This window comes from Lepidothrix coronata, unplaced genomic scaffold (genome assembly GCF_001604755.1).
Source record: "Lepidothrix coronata isolate B3197 unplaced genomic scaffold, Lepidothrix_coronata-1.0 Scaffold107, whole genome shotgun sequence".
Lineage (NCBI taxonomy): Eukaryota > Metazoa > Chordata > Aves > Passeriformes > Pipridae > Lepidothrix > Lepidothrix coronata.
The window spans coordinates 1,172,871-1,194,802 of NW_016690287.1; the positions used below are offsets into that span (position 1 = coordinate 1,172,871).

The 21,932-nt window shown below is 40.2% G+C and overlaps 1 protein-coding gene across 1 annotated transcript in view; it reads right to left on the reverse strand.

Moving 5' to 3' along the window:
- PIK3C2G (phosphatidylinositol-4-phosphate 3-kinase catalytic subunit type 2 gamma) overlaps window positions 1-21,932 on the reverse strand; it is a 195,756-nt gene that overhangs the window by 14,377 nt on the left and 159,447 nt on the right. Inside the window, exons 29-30 of the mRNA XM_017823912.1 lie at window positions 15,997-16,072; window positions 8,553-8,647 (exon numbers count right to left, since the gene is read on the reverse strand). Coding sequence (XP_017679401.1) covers window positions 8,553-8,647; window positions 15,997-16,072 — 171 coding nt within the window. The remainder of the gene's footprint in view (window positions 1-8,552; window positions 8,648-15,996; window positions 16,073-21,932) is intronic.

Below are 21,932 nucleotides of genomic sequence, written 5' to 3' on the forward strand. Positions count from 1 at the left end.
CAGATGGCTTTGTCATTTACTATGATAAAAATGCAGAGATGCTCCATCCATGTTATTGATTTGAATATCCAAATACAGCTTATGTCCAGTATCTTCAGCATCCCCATCAGCCCACCTGTAGTACAATAGCCAGGACTTGGGCAGCCTGGCTTTACACCTCATTCCTGGCAGGGAGAACTGTGCCAGCAAAAACAGGGTCTAGAGCTGTCCTGAGCCACAAAATCTCTAAAGAGCAACCCAACAACCAACACTCTCCAAGGTCACTGAGAGGGAAAGCAAGCACCTCAGCTAACACACTGCAATGAGCACACCAGTCCTGGGAAGAATATCCCAGTGCTGACCTGTCCTGGTGTGTACATGAGGTGGGTATATAAGTGCCCTGTGAAGTCTCAGCTGATCTCTTGTCATGGTGTTGAGGAGGGAGGCCAGAAAGAGATTCAACCTGTTGTATTGTGGGCATCTCCTGGCTTGGCTTGGTTAAATTGCCCATATGTTGGTGCCTGGCCCAATTTGAGGCACAAAAGATGCTTGAGATATCTGCTTAAACTGTCAGATATGACACAGGCCCTCCTCTTCTGCAGTGGCAGCTGGAGGCCAGATGGGACATGTTCAGTCATCTCCTGTAGACTCAGGAAAATGGAGTTTAGGTCTCCACTGATCAAATGAAAGCTTAGTCATCTAGACAAGGATCCAGCTTCTAAAATGCTGCTGCCTCATGTCACCACAGATGACAGAAGGTGTGTATGCAGCTGGAAATATGATATAGGCTTTATGGGAAAATGGACCATTCTGGAGTGGTCACTGGAGGTCAAGCGAAATAATTCATGGTATTCAAAATAACCATGATGAGGCGACTGATCCACCACAATGTGATGGAAATGCGATTCCAGCACACCACGTACATAAGTATCTTAGTTGCAAACTGATTCCCACTCCAATTACGCCAAGGAACACAGACATCGGGATTTTCAAAGTGAAGAAGAACTATTTGTTAAATATTTAACAAAACCAGGTTTGTTCATCTGTTTGTTTTTTAAGGAGAAAGACAGTTCTGGGAAATAGCCCGGATCCCAAAAGACTCGGGGCTTTCTAACAACTATGTAAAATGTTTCTGATCTGCTTCAGTCATTTGAGAGGAAAGCCCACGTAAACCTGCTCAAATGAAGCAAACAAGATGAAAGCTGGCCCGTGATACCCAGAAGGTCACAAGGGTGTCTCTCCCAAGCCTTTATTTCTATAGAGCTCTGAAATCAGAAAGGTGAAGAAATGCATTGAGATGTATCTCTGATGCCCTGTTTAAAAGGAATAATCTATTGCCTTGATGTTCCAGAAGGAGTTGTGTATCGGGACAGACACAATCCCAAATGAAATGGGGAAGAGTCTGTACAAACACAGGACCATGACTGGCACGTGCCTTTTACAGACCATTGGCAGTAGCAAGCAAGGAGGGGTGGAATTCAGCTCCAGCAAGTAATGACAAAACTTTGTGCGTGTTTATTACTTTTCTGAACAAACAACACAGAAAAAGATATCACAGGATGACTTGTGTTCCTGCCCAGCCCACTCAGAGCTTAATTCTAGCTCTGAACTCTGACAAACCTCTGACCCTACACCAATGCTCAGGACTAGACTACTGGTGCTCCACATCGCACTATGTGGGCATAAAAAAAGTTACCAAGGCTGCAAAAATAATATAAATCATGTGACTGTATAACCAAAGTGTGAATGTACAACTCCCAGTAAAAGATTTGAGTAAGAATCACATAGAACACTTTCTTTCTGTAAGAGAAAGAGGTGACATGTTCTAGATTCTTGAACCACACGCTGTATTACTATCATTAAGTAATTTAACTCCATTTTTTTTTTGCATAGATGAAAGAAATCAAGGTTCAGTCATGCTTTAAAATATTATTATTCTGTGGATAAGCAATGTTGGTGCAGGGTGTATAATGCAGAGAGCAGATTGCATGAACAAGCCTCTGAAGGTTTTATTTCAGAATTACCACCAAACCAACAAGAAACTAAATTCCATTGCTTTCAACCCTGTATTATTGTTGTGCTTGGAACACTTAATTTTCAGATTACTATTTAGTCTCAGAGTCTATGACACTGGCTGAGATAAGACTGATGTAGTTTGACCCTTAGAAACATAGATCTCTGAATTTCTTCTCTTTTGAATAAAGTACAGAGGAGAAAAAGTACTTAAGGCAAATTCCCATTTCACTTTGCTTTTGAAAACACTCAGGATTAAAGAGCATTGCTGCCTGTTAGAGGGTATGAAAGAAAATTAGCTTTTGAAAAAAGAAACACAAGCAAATGCTGTTGTTCTGTTTCTTTTTTTCACATACATATTCTTTTCTCTCCTTTTCTAGGCCCAGATAGTAAGTGAATATAAAAATGCACAAAGAAACAGTGAGACTGTTATCTGTGTCTTCATCCTGCACTATTTTTCTTCTCAATTTCTTAATTAGTTACAAAAGTCTGCATATGCCTGATCCAAACTATTTTTAATTTCTCAAACTGTACAGAGCTCCCTCCACTTTTCTTTCGATTATTCTAGAGCTTGCCATCTCCCTTTGTAAGAAAGCATTTCACTACATGAGGCATGCAATTTCTGCTCCTTAATTAGCTCTCATTACTTCTACTTACGTTTTTGCTCGGTGTGCTAAATAATCCCTCCTGAACCTTGCCGCCTTCTCCCTTAAATATTTGCACAATTGACTCCTGTCCTTGTTAGTCTGTTCTTAACTAAGTTAAGTTTCAGGAACAATAAATCACTCCTGAAGAATCAATCACTCTTAAGTAACCCTACTGAGAACTGCTCTTTGAACTTGTATTCTAGTTAAAAAAAACATCCTGAGAGAAATATGTTACTATCAAAGCCTTATAAAGATGAACTGCTTTCTTTCTGCACCATGACACCAGGATCTGGCCTTTCTCATTGGCATCTCATAGCAACCTCATGTCTCACCATTTGCTTGTTTTATCTTCACATTACTCTGGGATATAGATCTCTACCTCCCTGAGGAAATACTTTTCATTTGTCCGAGCTGGTTGTAGGGTTCTGGAAATTACTTTTATTCTCTTGATCTTGCTCTGTCTCCACTATTATTTTTAATGTCTTCTTCATTTGCAACCAGTGGCAAATTTAATTTATTTTCACTTTCATCTCCCAGATCACTCATACTATTAAACAGAGCTCACTGTTTGTTGTTGCCTTTTTTTTTTATCTTATTCAACACATATCAACTATGTAAAGAATTACTTATTTTAAAATGAGCAGTTAGAATTTAGAGCTGAGGCAGTACTGTGACTGTGACAGATTAAAGGGTTTAACAAGAAATAATAACATAACTTTCTGTACAACATATTTGTCAAACACCTTTCATAACAAATATGTTCAAATCCAACAGTAATCCCTGTGCCACAAGAACAGACCTCATCTCTTTCCAATTTAAACTACTGTTGAGTAGTTGCACTCTTTGTTTAGAGGTGTTCAGCTAATTTTCAGTCCAAAAGAGAACACAGTCTATCTAAGCTAATTTCCTTTCATTTTAAAAGTAAAAGCATTTCCTATGAATATAAAATTAAATCCAAATTCTTTATAAGCTAGACTAAGTACAACAGCTTTCTCCCTGTGGCTTTTTATTTTGTTTTCCTGTGCCAGTCTAGGGAGAACTTCATCTGAATGTGTTACCTCCATCCATCAGCCAGGCTGCTGGTTTCATTCAGTCACTGATGCTCTTTGGATAACTTTTGTTCAGCTCAAAGTCATTTTTTTCTCTTGTTTCTATCCCAGGATGACCAGGTTTGCCTCCCTATGCAAGTTCATTCCAATCCCTGTTGACTGTTCCATGGACTGCAGCAAGGAAAGCAGTATACATTCATAATATTCTGAAAGGATAATGTGGCTTTTTATTTAGCTGGCAGGCATTGCATTGTTGGCAGGTAGTATATATTTTCCATTTAAACCTATATAATGATAGTCATAAAGTGTAAAAGTTAGTGAGCCCATGAGAGGAACCATGGGAACCAACAAAGACTGAACAAAAATCCCAACCCTTATCCAATCAAGGTTGAGACAAAACCCAGCAAAGGCAGAGGAGCATCTACCCGTACTGTATGTGGGATCTTCCCTACAGCCCTGTACCTGCAGGCTTAGATTTCATCCCTTTGGGTTTGGGAAAGCTTGGCTCTCACCTTTCTTCACAACACATTCAAGCCATCACATCTCACAAACATTTTGGGAAGCAATTTGTACTCGGATGGTGTAGGACACGAAATGGAAAAGAGGCTGGATGTCTGTGCAATCCTAAAGCTGATTACTAATTTGTCACCCACATATCAGCTATCCCAGAATCATTAATCACCAAGAGTGGTACGTGACAGCTTCAGAGCTTTTATAAAAAGAAAGCTGGAAGTAGTTTTGCAGAGAACTGTAGGAGTTTATTTTTCTTCCAGCAAATTTTCCCCCTGTAAAATTGGTTCTGAATTCATCACCCACGCATGCTTTCCTGAATTCTAGTAACATTTTACATTTATTGGCATGAGGCTGAGGATAAGTTGGCTTTGTTTCTTCTCCCCTCTACCCCTGAGGAGTTATTCTGTCCACAAGAAGTAATGGGCAAAAATGTTTAGCAGTGAGGATTGAAAGTTTAGCTCCTTATCTGGGAAAACAGGGGATGCCTGAAGTCATGGCAATGAAATCAGCTGAGAAAGCACACTTCCTCCTGAGCCAACGCTGAAGAGAACCACTGTTCTCTTCTGCTTCTCTGTGAAGCTGGAAAGGAAATATGTTAGCCAAGCTTTTCTGAACTTCCAAAATGACCATTTCTATTGCCTCTGCTGTCTCTTGAGCAGTGAGCAAGCCCAGCAGCACCAGGAGGTAGCCTGGCTGTTTCTGGCTGGGTGGAACTAAGCTCGCCCACAGTCTGCCCTTTGTGAGACCTGGTAGGGTCTTGGTATCCCCCATGCTCTGTGTTGGTTAATACAGATGAACAGAACTGAACTTGGACATTTCAAGTTCAAAACCTACGTGTCTTTCAATTTTCATAAATCCATCTCCACATCCTTTGCACTGACCTACAAGCCTATGCCTTTAAGGCAGACTGTGCTCCTGTTCCTGCCTACTGCTGTTTTCCTGGGTATTGTGTTGCCACAACTAGACTGTTTCTGCTCTTGGCTAACAAATCCCTTCAGATGCCAAAACAAACCTCCCCTGGGCTCCTGTGTATTCCTCCTAAGACCACTTAGTGTGCTTTGCCAGGCACTGTGCTACTGTATGTGCAGAATAAGCCTGCCCTGTCTCATCCCCTCCAGCTGCCACATCCTCCATGACTCCAGAGGCAAACTCTCCAGGCCTCTATGGTTTTCACCCCTACACAAATGTTTCCTTTTATCCCAGCCTCAATTTATTAAGGCAATACTGCCTGTACTCCCTATGCAGTATAGCCCAGTGTTGCACCATCTGCCTTTGAGAGGAGCAAGCAATGCCCCAAGAGGCTGACTTACAATTATGTGATAGATATGTTTGGAAAACTTCATTTTATTACCATCATGGCTTTTGTATGTTTGAACACTGGATTTAAAGTTTTTTTCCTCAGCAGTCATGGTGATGCCATTCAAATCATAAGCAGAAGCAGTAAGCCAGCTGACTTACAGAATCACAGAATTCAAATGAAACCATGAATTGCTGAGGGAAATCTTGAGACTGAAACATTTTTAGTATCTTATAAATATCTGTTTAACAGAACTTGTCTTCATTGTGCACCCACAGTCTTAAACTGTAGGCAAACATTAACAACCAGTCTTAACATCTCTGTGTTCAAACAGTGCCTTGGCTGCAAGTATTTTCTCAGTGAAAAAATACAGCCTTTTCTTTATAGGAGGTTCAGTTAGATTAATGGGCCTTTCCAGTCACAAAATCTATAAAGCTGTTCTTTTCCATTATTTGTCTCTGAAGAATTTTTTGATAGAGTTTTCTTCAAGCAGGACAGGCTTTCCTAACACGTGACTGAAATGTTGCAGTGGTAAGGGAGAGGACATTCTTAAGCTGATCTACAGCTTGACTGACTTGTACATCTGCAGCACATCTGGCACGTGTGGATGCCTCAGGTCAGAAGTGCCTGCACTGTGAAGTCCATGCATGTACCCACACCAGACAGTCCTCTGGCAGGGCTGCACCAGAACAGTGCTCTTCACTGTTATAGCATTTTTTCTCTATGACATCCCAGATGAATAGGGAAATTTCCTTCAGGAAAAACTCCTGCAAAGCTGTAGCATTGCATCTTGTGGCTTCCTCCTTTAAAGAACCCGTATCACATTTGACAATGGCCATAAACACCAGCTCTTTAGGGAGTCTCTTGTGCATTATATATCAATACAGGATTTTCATGGCAGGATCTAGATGTCCTATTAAAACCCCTAGAAGTAAACTCACACAAATACTAAATAAAATTTATTTGCATGGATCAAAAATCTCTATCACAATTTCTGTCAGTTCTATGAAGCTACATTTGGGATTAATTTGGCCCACTACAATTATTTTCACATCTGAACACATCATAAAATCTCTTTATAGAGATAAATTAAATAGGGAAGAGCAGAACAAAAATTATTTACTATAACTTATGAAATAAAACAAGATAGCAAAGTAATCTCTGCACAGATGAACCACTAAAATATAATTAGTGAGACTCTGCAAACGATGGAAAATACCTGAAATAGCTTTAACATGTCTTGAATAAGATATGATCTTGGCATGCTTTTAAAATCCCTCTTCAGCTCAACCAAAAAAAAGCAAGGCAAAAAGGCAAGGCAAGGCAAAAGAAAAGAGAGCACGTCAGAGAGATGGATCTATATGACTGGAAAGCACAGAATATTACTAATAGGATTAAGAACCTTTCTATTATAGGTTGCTAGTCTGAAGGCAGTCCAGTAGCACTGTACCCCGAAGCAGTACAATTTCATATTTCAGATCAGATGATGAAGGATGGATGGCCAGATGGAAGGAAAGAATTGGAAGCCCAGGATTTAAAAGCATCATTGCCTAAGTTAGGCTGCCAAAACAATGACCTTATTTTCAAGTCATGAATAATGGCCAGTCTTACTGAATGGGGCTCCTACCACTTCTCTGCAAACTCACTAAAATGGATTTGATTTAAGTTGCCTACTTACAAAAGCAGACAATAACTTGAAGTTGTATTGACCATTTCCATAAAATGAAAAGAACTGAACTCTGGATAAAGAAATAAAGAGAACTCATTCCAACCCCTGTAACTCTGTGCATCTCCACATTCTCTCCTTAAACACCCAATGACATCATCAGCATGGCAAACACTTAAATATGCCCCTCCCATTAGAACTTTACCAGAAGTTTATCAAAGTCATTTACATTTAAAAAGCACAACAGAAAAAAAAAAAAAAAAGAGGGTCTTATGATACATCCTGAAGGTAAAGTTTGTATAAATTGGACCTGTCAGCAGAGGCTGATCTCACCTGTCAAGGTGGCACACAGGAAACAGAAATCAAGTCTCAGGACAGAGATGTATTGAATGTTACAGATCAAAATGAATGTGCTTGAATCACAAATCAGAAGCCAGAGCAGCCAACAGAGAACAGTAAGAGCTACATAAGCCTCATGGGTATCATACAACTAATTAAACATTCGGCCTTATTTTATTACTGGCTGGTGCTCACATAAACTTCTTAATTTGGGAAAGTGACAGCAATCCAGTTTGGGATGGAGGGGGCATTAGTGTATGCAATGAGAACCCACAACAGTTAATAAATGCTTTAGTCCCCTAGCTAAACAAAGATAGGATCTCTTGCCACAGCCATTACTTGAGACGTGAGCCACTGGGAATTCAAGAGCACATCTGGGTGCTGAACTCGTTACAGAACAGCCAACACGCTCCTTCAGCTGAGAGACTGCACATGGCCCAGGAAGATCTCTCACGACACCTTCATCAGCCAATTCTACCTGCCTCATGCTGCAGGAGCACTACCTGCTTCCCCCTCCCATAGCCTGGCTCCAGGAATGCACAGCGTTTACCTCCCTGGCAGAGACTGTGCTACAAAGCTGAGCATCGCAGAGAACGACATTGCTGCTTAAAACACAGCACTGCTTCCTCTGCTGAGCTCTGCCCTGCTCGTAGGCAGCTGTGCTAGACTAGAAGGAAATGTATGGATAACCAATCCATAATGCCAGACTGACATGCTACAAAAAGTCACGCGGTGGCGTGATGCCTTATGTCTGACTGGTGTCAAAATGTGTCAGCTGAGAGGCCAAAACAGTATCAGAATTGGTTTTCATGGAAAAGGCCATTACCGGTCACTAAGGAAACTCAGTTTCCATATCTGTCCCACACCTGTAACCTTTGAGTGAGCTCAAAGGAAAAAAAAACCCAATTGTTAAATAATGACAGAACAGCATTGTCACTACTTTGAGCTAAAATTAGTTATCCAAGAAAGCGTGTTTGAAGATTAATGTTTTCACAGTACTCTGAAAATGCAAGGACTTACAAACTATACATCACAACAAAAGTACTCACGATGTTCCTCATGTGCTTCAACATTATTGTCAGGCGTGTGTTCTCGTAGGATATGACTAACTGTACTCCAGGCTTATGACCAGTTGACTGAGGACCTAAAAAAGGACAGATAGTTTGATTTTTTTAGTTAACAGCTCAGAGGAAGTCGATCTGTAAAATACTGAAGTACATCCTAACTAATATATAAAAAGAACCTACTGCATGTTTAAATCAGGGATGAAATTAGGACACAGATAAGGAGTGGGATGGAAGAAAGTGGTCTGACATGCAGTGCTCGTTTTCTTTCCTGCTTATGAACTGACAGTAAGATTTTTTTGTTTTCTAATTGCCATCAATCTGAAATTCAGTGGGAAATTTATGCTTGAGTGACAAATAATTGGGTTGGTTTTTTGGCAGTCATTGATGACACTATTCACTATTGATGCAATTCTCTTGTCTGGTTAAAAACACCGGATTTTTTTTTCTTTTTTCAGTTCCCAACAGAACGGAAAAAAAAAAAAAGAAAAAAAAGGAAAGAAAAAAGAGCAAGTTTCCTGACTAGTTCCAAAACAAATTAGAGAAACAACATCTGCATCTATCATATATAAATTCTCCCTTCCTCATTGTGTAATTTTACTGTTCCAGGCTGTTTTTCATGCAACCCATTGCCTTCACAGATTTTTCCACTAAAATGCACTTAAAGAGCTTGATTCCACTCCCACTGAAAAAAAAAACATTTTTCATTTTCCAGGCGAGAAGGATCAGTCTCATAATGCAGAAGAAATGACTAAGCATGTCCTGTTCCATCTTTCTGCTGGAGGCACGGAGCCAGCTTGTCCTCACTGCCAAAAAGGTGTGTCCTTGAAGCTGGGTAAGTAAGGTGGTTTACCTGCCCTGCAGGGACAGGAAAGAAAATACAGGTGCCTTTTACCACAGTAAACCAGGTAGTGGTGAACACAACCCCTCCTCAATATCTATCTGACCTTCTTATTTGGCAGTGTTTCTCCTGAGGGTGGACATGAGCCATTTTGCACCACCTGGACTGAGACCTTGGGTTCTCCCCACGTGGTTGCAATCAAAGACAGTCCAGATACTGCCTGTGTGAAGTAGCCTGGTTTTATTTATGCAAACAGGGCTTCACTTAATGAGACCAAAGCTGTATTACAAACAAGTATTAGGTATTTACTGCACTTGAAAAAGTAAGAACTCAGTCCTGCTAGCCTTATGACAAAACAGTGATGTCTCATGAGCTGGGCTCTGCTCTTCTGCCTCCCCATTAAAGAAGTAGTTGAGCTTGAGACCTCAGTCAGAGAAGTCCTGCTCCCCTGCAAGCACCTTGGGATCTGTCACTGACACACAACCCTTAAACCCACCACAGGGTGAGATAATGACACGAGACAATATAGTAGCAATTAATTCTTTAAATGGAAACATACCTTCTAAGAAGCAGAAGGAATGAGAAAGGATGATGAAAATGAAAGAACTATCACGTATGAGGGTTATGCACTGTCAGCAAGAGTCTTTTTGGAGAGCATCAGGACTATTGACCCTCAGCAGCAGGCAGGGTTCTCACATCTCCCTTCCAGCCTCAGCAGACACCTGTGCACTCTCTGTTGCACTCTTGCTCTCTCTGTCCCACACGTGCACCAGAGCTCTCACAGCCAGCACTGTGAGAGCAAGAAATCAAACTCCCCCTCCTCAGCCTCTCCTCTCAGAGGGGAACTTATAATGAATAAGCCACACTGGCTGTATTTTTCTGAAGAAACCAAATGTGTAACCTCTGGAGTGAACAGAGGCTAAAATAACCACTAAGCAGACAGAATGACAGTGGTGTCATGTACTACTGACAGCCAGAGCACCAGTGCAATTGCCATTTATCTCAAGGAAAGGAATTCAAACGAATTAAAAATAACACAGTATGTACATGCAACTGCCATAATATAATTTTTCCAGGCAGCCTGGATATCAGCACTTCTGAGTTTCTGATGTTTGGAATGGAATTTGAGAATATGAATCCATCTCCAATTTCTTCCCTTTAGAGATTATAAAAATACATTTTTAATCACATCCTAATTAAAGAAGAGCCTGAAATACTCTTGAAGAATTGAAATCTTACAAAGAAATCACTAAGCTGGGACTCAGAACACTGAGTTGCAGCTCTTCGTTTGTTATTCTCCCTTATGAACCTTGACGAATCACTTGGCAAGACTGTACCTTATTTCATTTTCTTGTGGCATGCAAATAAGAACAGGGAGGGAGAGGGAATGAAAACTCCATAAACCAGACAATGCTGAATTTTTTCCAGGGTAGGAAGAAGCCCATAAAAATCAGTTCCTCCCCTCTTCATGCAAAGTCACTTTACCAATTTTTTTTTTTTTTTTTTTAAAGCTGTGAGTCCTTTTGCCTTTAAGCTGCAACAGGAAATGTAGAATCCTAGACCATTACACACGGCATAACACAAGGGGAGTTGTGTTTTAGTGTAAGGGCACAATTCACTTGTGGGGCTCTGTTAATTTGTGAGTTGCAGTGACTCACCCTGAGCAGTTAAGCATTTCAGAGGCTAAATTACATCGTCAGAATCCATAGGATCCCTGTGCCTTCCCCCTCCTACCAGCACTACCAGCACCTTTTTTTTGCATTACTTAAGTTTTCCAGTGTGGAGCTTATATCCAGTTAAGGAATTTCTCTGTGGGAATTGGCCATTTTTTAATTAATTAATTTATTTGTTTGTTTATTTATTTATTTATTTTAAAATAACAAATGTAAATACGTTTCTAACCACGCTGAAATTCATGAGAAACATGGGAGGGGAAAATGCATTTCTAGCTGAATACGTAAAATGAAGTCTGAAACAGACTCTATGGGATGATAGCTACCAAAATATTTGCTCTTACTATGTGATAAATAGAGTACAAATGAAAAATAATAAAAGGAAGAGAAAGAAAAAAAAAGGAGAGCATGGGAAATCTGATAAAAATGGAAGAAACATCTTTCACTTATAATAAAAACGAGTTACTCTTAGCTGGTATATTTTAGTTTTTCCCACACTCAGTGCTAAGTCATGGCCTCTCTGAAGTCCAGGTGATTTTAGCTTCAAATGATAATAGAATACAAATACAACAATTACTTCTGATCTATCCAGTTTGAGCAGATGGACTTGAACTCAGGCCCTACATTTTTAGGAAGTGTCATGCTCTACTTGCACTCCATTATAGACAAAGACCAAATGCTGCTTTGTTGTAGATACAGGACAAAGCTGCACTGACTACAGCTGAAGCAAGATTCCCCTCCCAGGGATTGATTTTCCCTCACTGGTGTCAATGCAAAAGCTGACAAACACCCAATGAGAACCCAAAAAACCTCAAACACTCTGCCAGTTTATAATCTCTTATCAAGTAACATAAACACGAGAAAACTGTGGGTCCTTTCATCTTTTCAAATGACAAAATGAAGGCAATTGGCTTTCAGATTTCTACTGAAGGTCAAATGATCTTCACGACGGTCAAGGATGCAGTTAGTTGTTTTCTTTATCTAGATGGCCTTTTCTTGCACGTTGGAGACCTACCAGCTCCACATTCTATCATTTGTGCAATGTTTCCATTAGCAGCATTTTAAAATAAGCTCTGCATTACATTTTGCACGATGTATGAGGAATGGAAACGGCGAGGAAGATGCTACCAACAAAATCAATAGGGAAACTATAATTTAATAATACATTGCATTTCACACGTGAACTGCAAAGCAATGTGGAAAAACTAATTAGCTAAGTGTCAACACACTGCCATTAGGGAGCTCAGTATTATTCTGTATTCTGCACCCTCAGATTTTTCTTAGACCTTTCTTCTTGGTGACAGCCTGTTTTGACATCTGGCATCAAAGAGTACTGGAACCTGTTTGGTTTTCCAGGGCTAGGGTTGAACGCCCCAAGCCAACCATCTGCCTGCTTTAGCTGGGTTTATGAGCCTCCAATGTATCTGACTTCATATAGTCAGCTGTAAATACACTGACTATCTCAGTGGTTCTGTTCTCCAAGCCAACCAGAGGTACTTATGGCCAGCAAAAGAGTCCAAATGTGACTAAATCAGGAACACAACTTGTGGCAGAAGCTTTACATCAAGAATGAGCAACTTCAGAAGATCAAAACACTACATAACATGAGCAAAACATCCTGTTCTCCTCAGGGGCTACTCATGAGGACTGTGATTCTGCATGGAGAGGAATATCATATTACAGTTCTCTTGGAAAGCTTGGATCTTCCTTTAGAAGGACATGGAGCCAGTCCCTCTTCTGTACTACAAGGACAGAAGCCACAGAAATCCATAAAAAGCCATGGAGCACTAATTACATGTCAGAACTGGTCCTGGGCTGTACAATGTTATAACCCACAGCAAAACCAATACAGTCTGAATTATTAATATTTTCAGGAGATATAAACTCGAGAGAAAAATAAACAAGATTGATATAAAAATGTTTTTGATACATTTTCTTTCTCCTTTTTTTAAAAGGGCCTTTATGAAAGGCTGTCTGTGAAATCATTCCTGATATCTGTTCTATCTGCTCTCACTGCCTTGTAGTGAGCTTGGTATAATGAAATGTTGACAATATTCAGTATAATTCAGAATTCACCGCACTGGGAGCACTGATTCAGTATTCATGTCAAAATAAATTTAGCATTGATTTCTAATCTCTTCATCACCAGGAGCAAAGTACAAATTCATAAATTTTAATTTTTATTTTACTTTAGTAAGTGTAATTACCTACAACATTTATAAATTAAAGCAGTGTAAGAGAAAGATGCTAGTTTGATCAAAATTCATAACCTGATCCTATTGTGCATTAATTTTATTTTATATTGATCCTAACTAAGAGACAGATTATTTGCTTGCATAAAGGCTAAGAGAGAAATCACCACATCCATGCAAAGCTACAGCCCGTATTAAACCTGAGTTATTTTTCAAAACGGACTAATATTAAGACCCTCATAACCTTGGAAAGCAATGATATCTGTGGGGAAAGAACATACTTTTTTTCATGGTAATTACCTCTCTCTGGCAGGCTCTGTGAACTTAATTCCTCCCCAGACTGACTCTGGCATTACTACAGAGTTTACTTTTAAATCAAGACTTTCTGAGCACCCTCAGCAAGCAAGAGCCTCCAGGGCCACTCTGCTCTTCCCAGCAACTCCTTGTTTGCTACCTGGCAGCTTGGCATGATCAGCCACCTCCTGCCTTAGCTGGACTTGTGTCTTCTCTGGACAACAACTGCGTGCAAATGCCCTGCAGCAAAGATTTCAGTGAGCTCACTAGGGTATGGCAGCAGCCTAAGTCTGACAATCAGAAGAAGAATAGACAAACATATATGAAAATAATTTTTCAAGTGGGTGATTAGCACAAGTATGGCAGGTGTTCCTCTGATAGCTGAGGTAGCTCACTTACAGCTAAGCTCATCTTCTTCCACAATTCACTACAACTGACTGTCAACCCTTCCTTGCTGACCACAAGTGGTGCGGTACCCAGAGCAACTCAGCCCATGCTTCTTGTTCTCTGTTTTTACAAGGTCTAAGCTAGTTGGGTCCTAATTTGGGCCTTGTGTGCTACTGGCATTCTATCTATTCTATTTATTCTAATAAATGATAGTGATCAATTTTCTGGGCTAAAGGGAGTTGGGGTTTTTGTAGTTTGGGTTTTGCTTGTTATTTTCTCCCGTATTAAAGAAAGGTTTTGCCCTGAGCCTAGAACTGAAGTATCCAAACTTTAAAGGGCAGAGTTCTTCAAAAGGAAAAAAAAAAAATCCCCCTGTAACCACACTGCTTGAGGCCAGAGATACATTTATCTTCCTTGACCAGGATGTGACCCTCACCTCCACTAACTGTATAGTGAACGAGCAGATTGGGTTACCTGTCACATAGCTTCCATCAAACACCCACTAAACACATTTTTGCCTCTGTTTCTTCATTCTCTTCCTTGATTTTGCTGTCACTGGCAACAAAAATGGCTTATGGCTTATCCTTCGGACTATATCAGCTCAGGACACCACAGAAGGAATTTTGAGGCTGCAAGTTATTTCTCAGCTTTATCACAAACTCAGTTCATGCTTTTGCATAAGACTTTTACATCCATCTGTTCTGTAATAGCTAGGCACCTAAATATTGGTGAAATGTCAAAATTCTTCCAAAGACCAGGGACTTTAACTCCCTTGTGCCGCAGCTCACTCTCACATCTGTATATCTTTGGTTAAAGATGGCTACAGAGAGATGTAGCCCACCGTGGACCCAGCCTAAGTGTTCCATTTGAACTCTGGTTTGGATTTTATGTGATGAGATTTAGCCTTTTATGTCCTTAACACCTAGGACATCTTTGCATTATCTCCTTGATCCTTTGTAAAAGTTAGAGCAACCATTAGTAATTTTCAATAGTCATAATGGGTTTAATATGATAATGGCATGCCCTAATCAAATAAACTCTACACATGGGGAATCTTCCAAAGGCTGAGAAGAAAAAATAGAATTTATTTTGTTCTGATGGATTAAAAAAAATGGTCTCAGCAAAAGAGATAATGAAACCTTGGTCTGTAGAGGGATTAAATTAACTTAATGGACATGCAAACTAACTATGCAGAGATACTCGTGCTCCTTTCTGAAACGTGGAAAACTGGTGATCTTGGAAACTATCCTATCACTTGGAGCACATAGCAACCAGCTGAATTGTTGTGGTGCAGAGTGCAGCTGCAGACTTCTTTATGAGATTTTATTTTGCCTAAAACTGACTATGGAAGATTATTTTCAGTGCAGAACTAAGGCAATAGAAGACAATAAACATTCACAGTTTACTTTTTATAGTTTATGCTTTGGTTCTTAATGCTGTAATACTGTCAGAAATTAGATTAAATTAGGTGCTGGACAGAAGAGGAAAATGGGTTAAGTGTTTACAAAGGCTAAGGGAATAGTGCAGCATCTCATTCAGCAAGAAGTGAATTACTACTGTCATTAATAATGTATGCCTAATCATTAGCATAATGTTCTCTTATTTACCTGCTCCACTCATGGTGAAAATTACCTTAGAAGTCACCCCTGATTTTCTTCGCTTGTGCAAGCACACATTGTGCTTTGTCATGACTCACATCCTTTCCTCCAAATTCTTCTACGAATATTTTGTTTTGTAGAACAAGAAACCTGCCACAGTTTGTGTAAATAAACTTTTGCTTTGCATACAGGCATGTTTATTCAAAAAGAAATGAAGCAAGGCTGAGGGGAATATGCAAAAGAGAAAGAAAGCTACAGGTGACATTAGTAACACATTTTCAGAGACCTTGAGAAATTAGGAATTATTTGATGGTATCTTTACATCCTAAAAAAAAAAATAAATAAAGGTGCCTAAACACTTTAGACTCATCTTTGCTTTACTGTATTTAATATTATTAAAGAAGTCCTTCTTAGGAAAAAAAGAAAAATGGGTAATCCACATACCTAAGGTCACAGATGATGAATTTTCTGCCGAGGTATTTTTGGACCAATTCAGGAAGAAGCTGAGTACAAGCTCATTCTGAAAGAGAATAAAAATACGGTAGGTAATACCATATGTTGTGCTCTGGGCCTTAAATTATTCCCCTCAAAGAAGATTGCTGTTAATTTTTTTTTATGTATATATTAGATTTAGCAAAAAAAAGGGAGCCTTTCCCTTACGATTATGGGCAACCATAATGACTTCTACTCAGGCACTGGGAAGACAATGGTCCCTGTTACCACTGTCCCAGGGATGCTGCACTGGTGCCTACCTGGCCCCTCTCTGCCAACACACTTCCAGACAGCAGTGTGCTGTGTGGGCCATGGATCTGCACTCTTGCTTGATCTCCAGTAGCTCAAGATTTGTATCAGTAGCTGCAACTGCTTTTCCAGAGCAGCCCATCTGTGACACAAACACAGGAGCCCATCTTTGCTGTGTCCTGTGCAGTCAGCACGAAACTCGTCCTTGGCACGGGACCGACCCCGAGCATCGTGTGGGCCCCCCTGAGGCTTAGGTATTGTATAAATCTCTCTCACATGTCAGCTTAATGGACACTTACACTGAAAAGCTCCATACAGAGTTAAATCCTACCAGAAACCCACAGGGAGTGAAAGGGATGATCATATTTCACCATCCTGTTTAAAAGAGTAATCCACCTTATGCACTGCACTGTAACTTTTATTTTTATGTATTGACCTGTGCTGCTCTAGTGAACATAGATAACAGGTAGTTACATTCAGCTGTAGGGAATTAAAACAATAAACCAAATCCCCAGATTTGAGTATTGGGCAAGGCAATAAAAATGTGAATTCTGAAATGGACTCCTATGACTCTGAATCAAAGGTGGACAGTAATTGCATTTTATTAGCTTTTCCATAAAGCCGTGTATCAGAATGGCCATTCTTTAGGATGGTTAGAATTGCTACATTCATGCTGATGTTACTTGGACTGACAATGTAATGAATGGGTAGAACAAGAGACTTTTCAGATTCTAGCATTAAAACGTCACCACTGGTTTTTTTTCAAGTCTGTGGAAAATAATGTGTCTCTTATTGGGAAGATGTACTTCATGTAGCATTTGTGTTGTTTCACTTTGACAAGATGTGGTGTAATTTGCACAAGGAGAAAAAGAAAAGGAAGAGGGTACTGACAAATGCAGCTAGGGAGGAGTTAACGTGGTTACAGCAGACAGAGGAACAAGATGTGTTCATTGTAGAGATAAGATTTAGCAACTGGGATTTACTTTAACAGTTGCCTTTTATTTTTCATTCTACTGGTTGGAGTTTTTCCTCCCACTCTGATATTTTCTTTAAAAGAAAAATCAGGGGGAAAAAAACAGGAGAAACCAACAGAATTGTTTTCCTTGAACTGAATGACAAATCCTTAAACTATTAGCAGTGGACTGCTGATACACCTGCCTGTCTGAGCATGACTGATTATTCTCTCATCTGATAAAAACAGCTTACAGGGGAAAGCCCATACACCTGCTTCAGCTTCCAGAAGCTTTAAACAGGCAAGTTATTCCCTGTGGGACCTTCATTCCCTCTTTCAGCACAAATCCCATGTGCAGGAAATCTCCAGGGTTGAGAGTATATTTTTAGCAGACCAGCCTTTATTTGACAGCATGAAAATAAGCAGAGAAACTCTAGCCCTTCAAGTTCAAAGATCTTGAGAGAAGTGGGCAGGAGCTGGAAAGAAAGATACACAAACTGACTTGAAAGAGAAATAAAAAATTCCACGCTGAGCAGCATGGTGTTCTTTCTGCTTCCTCTCCACCTACTCTTTCTGCAATAAATGGAAATACGTGAACCAAGAGGTTTGTAAATAGGAGATGCAAGGATTGTTTCAGGCGATAGTTCCAAAATCTCATTCTGAAGGAGACAACACTCTGAAAAAAAAAAAAAAGACGTTTGGTTTAAGTACAGAAGTGGAATTCAGGCAGATCTCACAACAGGAACAGGACAGGATCTCACAACAGGCAGGAACAGGACAGGCATGTACAGTGCTGGTGCCACAGCACTGACTGCAAAGCTTTCCCTGCCTGTGTATCCATTGCACTCAACAGGTACTGAAGCTCAGGAGGAAGCAGCAAGGTTAATGCTGGCAAAAAGAATGCAGAAACCTAATGGAACAGGTCATGTGGCAGGGGCAGATGAAGCAGGCTGTCCAGGGCTAAGTGCTTCAAAAGCAGTGGGGGGGATGTCTCCTGTGTGTTTGGGGAGATAAGCATTTTGCACGCTGTTATTCATAAGACAGCAATTTCCCCCTGAACTGTGCTAATCTACCTGCTGCAGGACTCCACCATTTTGACTTCCACCAACAAAGCGTGTCAGTACCTTAAGTTCAGCCTGTGTCAGCAGAGCTCCAAAGCACACACTGAACTTTCAGGTGATTCCCAAATCGGTGGGACTTCGATCAGTTGGACCCCACTTAATGGGACAGTACAAGCTCAGAATTAAGCATCCATCTAATTACACTGCTGAATAGAAACAGGTATATTAGAGCTTTGAACATGTGTATGTCCACAGGCACACTGTATAAAGTGGAGAGAGCCCACTTCTAAACAAGCAATTGTTTTTTAGGAAAATGTGACCCTTGGTGGGAATCTTAGAGACCCTGTGATGGTCTTGGCAGATATGCAGGCATTGAGGATGACCACAAGCACCCACTTACTCTTTTCCCACTGAAGTTTTTACCTTTAAATCAGCAAATGGAAATTCTCTACATATGGATTCTTGGAATGCCTCCTATAGTTTGTCTAACCATTCTTACCTAAGAAGACAACAGGCTTTAATAGGTAATGTTGATATTTTGCAGGTCACCCGATAGCATTAGCCTAAAGGGGAGGAGCCAGTTGGTTAGAACTCACACATCCCCTTTTTTTCAGCCATTAAACTCAAAAGGTACAAGTTCCACCTTTACTTACACTAGGATAAACAATTTCAGTGGCACTGGGGGGACTGGCACAGCCCTGCACCAGTTTAGCAGGGTAGAATTTGTCTACTGCTCTCCATCAGAGACTAACTAGAAAAGCACTCTGCTGGTAGCGAAACACAGCCAGATTTCAAACCAGATTTAATTCTGATAGAAAGAAAAGCAGCCTCCCCTCTGCTTTCAGCTTTCTTTTCAGCTGTGTTAGAGTAGATTTGGGGTCAGAGAACACCCATGCGCCTGTTGTACTTTAACAGGATGGAGAATCAGCAGGAAAGAAAGAAACCAGAAAAAGCTGACCTTGGTGCAGCTGTTAAAACTTCAGGAAAGGACAGCGGAAAAGAGAGGACTTTGAACCCTCCCCATTTTGGATCTGCTGGATGCCTTGCCACGGGAGTACAGGAGTGGTGGGAGTTCAAGGGACCCACACACCTCGGGGGGAGCTTTGTACCACCACGTTCTGTGCCCCCACACGGGCACTGTGGGAGCTGCTTTCTCGTCTCTGCAAACCCCGAGTAGCGCCAGCGAATAAAACGCAAATGAAATATGGGAAGCTCTTATCAAACGTGATTACTTTTACAGTGTAAAACATTACTCACTCTAGAACAATGCTGCGGTCCTCATTTTTACTGTACGCTTGAAAATGAGGGAACATAATTTACAATCATTTTCCATTTACACCCTCTTTAAAGCCCTTTTATACAGCCTATAAGTCACCATAAAGCTGTTTATAGAACCTATCCATAGCTGAAACATTGCCACTGTTTGCCTACCTGCCTGCATTAGATTTATCTTTGCCCCCGAAGTCCTTACTTAATTTGGATACTCAGGAAAACCTTTATAGACTCGAACCCCAAAAGACCTATTTTATTTTTTTTTACTGATTAGCCTACTGTGCACCTGCACTTACTATTATGTTTGTCAAATGCCCTCACCACGATAAACCAACTCCCTCAAATATCCAAGCCCGCTGAAGTTGCACAGAAAACAAATCACAAATTTTCACAGAAATGTGAAAGATGTGGGACAAATAACATCAGTTTATTTAAGACTACGTAGTTTTGCAAGATCAGTGTGTACATCTAGTGTCTGAGCTGTGTTATCAATAACTATATAAAAGCCAGTTATTATATTATAGTTATCATGTCAATAACCATATAATATCCACAAATTAAATACCACATCTTTTAAATGATGAGAGATGGGAAGATTATCCATGCAATGTTACCAGCTGGCTGAGGGCACCAAATGCACATAGTTGCAATATAAGACATTGCTTTAGGGTCAGTTTTAGATTTTTCACTTGCAATGCCCAAGCCATGTGCAAGTTGTCTTTCCAAGACAAGCATGAAGACATTTGGTTTTGTCAATGCTGCTGTTTGACACCAGGGCCAAAAGCAGACTAAATTAATGGAGCCTTACCTTGCTTTTGTGTCCCCAGGCAATGTATAACCCTTCTACAATACAGCCACACAATGACAAGCCACCAGGGCAGCCCTAATTCATATTAGGAGATTTGGGCTGCAATCTCCACTCAGCCCATCGCTCAGCTGGACTTGAGCGAAACAGAAAAATGTAACAGTAGTCAGTAGCAGCTGCCTTTTGTCACAGATTTTGTTTACACTTTGAGAACATATATTTTTATCGTCTTCTGTGTTACCAACCTTCAATTCATTGGGTTTTGATGTTTCACCTCTTATTGGTGACATCGCTTGGTTGTTTTGCCATTTCATGAAGAAAAACTCCAGAAGTCTAAAGATTGTTGGGGATGTTGCCTTGCAGATCTAGAAAACCCAGGTACTTCAGTGTATGCAGGCAGTGAGTCAGTCAGCAATGGTGCAACTGGCCCAAACCTAAATATTCTTACACTGTGATCATAAATATTGCCACTGGTTTGGGAGGAGTAGAACAAAATTTAAAAAAGGTGCTGAAACCTATTTTTGATCCTGTCCTAATTGACTCAGTGCAAAATGAAGGTGCATCAGCTTCTGCATTTTAGTGATTGATGTAATGAATACAGCTTGTTGTTCATGTATACAGTCTGCTGGTGGAGTTATTTATAACAGTGTTAACCTGAACTTAAGAAAATCATTCCTATTCCAGGCAATTCTTCAACAAATATCGAAGAGGAAGTCAGTGATTGAGGCTTATGCTCAAAGTTAAATAACAGACTTAAAAACCATGCTGTGACTAGGGATGGGCATGAGCATATTTAAGCATTTAAACTGGTCCAAGAAAAAGTATCTCCATCAACTGATGTGTCTGCATTTGTTGGATCTGATACTAGAGTTCAGTGATGGAGAAAGGAAAAGTTCCTATATTAAAGAAGGGTGTAAAGAAACATTTCATTCCATTTGAGCTCAGTGCAAATGAGAAGGCAGCTGTTTTCCATCACTACTCCTTCATTCCAACCATTTAGCAGAAAAGGTCAGTGACATTCTGACATACTCTTAATTATAATACAATTAGCATAATCAGAACTTAGTCTGGACTAAAAAGGATGCACTTAAGCATGACTGAGGAAGGAATTTGGACATAATCTGATTCTTTCTTCATTTCTAGGATTTATAATTACTTAATTGGTAGAACCAAGTACTGTGTGGACTGGACTAAATTTTTCAGAGCTGAAAATGGTGTCTAGTCAATCAGGGTAATGTGTTTACAGTGATAACAAGGGTATTTTGTAATGAAATAAAAGCTCTTCTCTCCATCTCAGACAATACTCCAGCCTTCTGCACAGCTACAGTACAGCTACGACACAGTACAGGTACATTTCAGCAGGAAGAAAAGACTGGGGCAAGAAAGTAAAAGGGACTCTGCCCTACGGGCATCTGTTCTTACCAGATTTCTTCACAAATTTATGAATTAATTATTTATTCCTACATAGTTTTACTATTTCATAGGAATGACACTTTGGTAACGCTTGAGAACAGACAACTCACTAAATGGTTTCAGCCAGGCTCCTCGG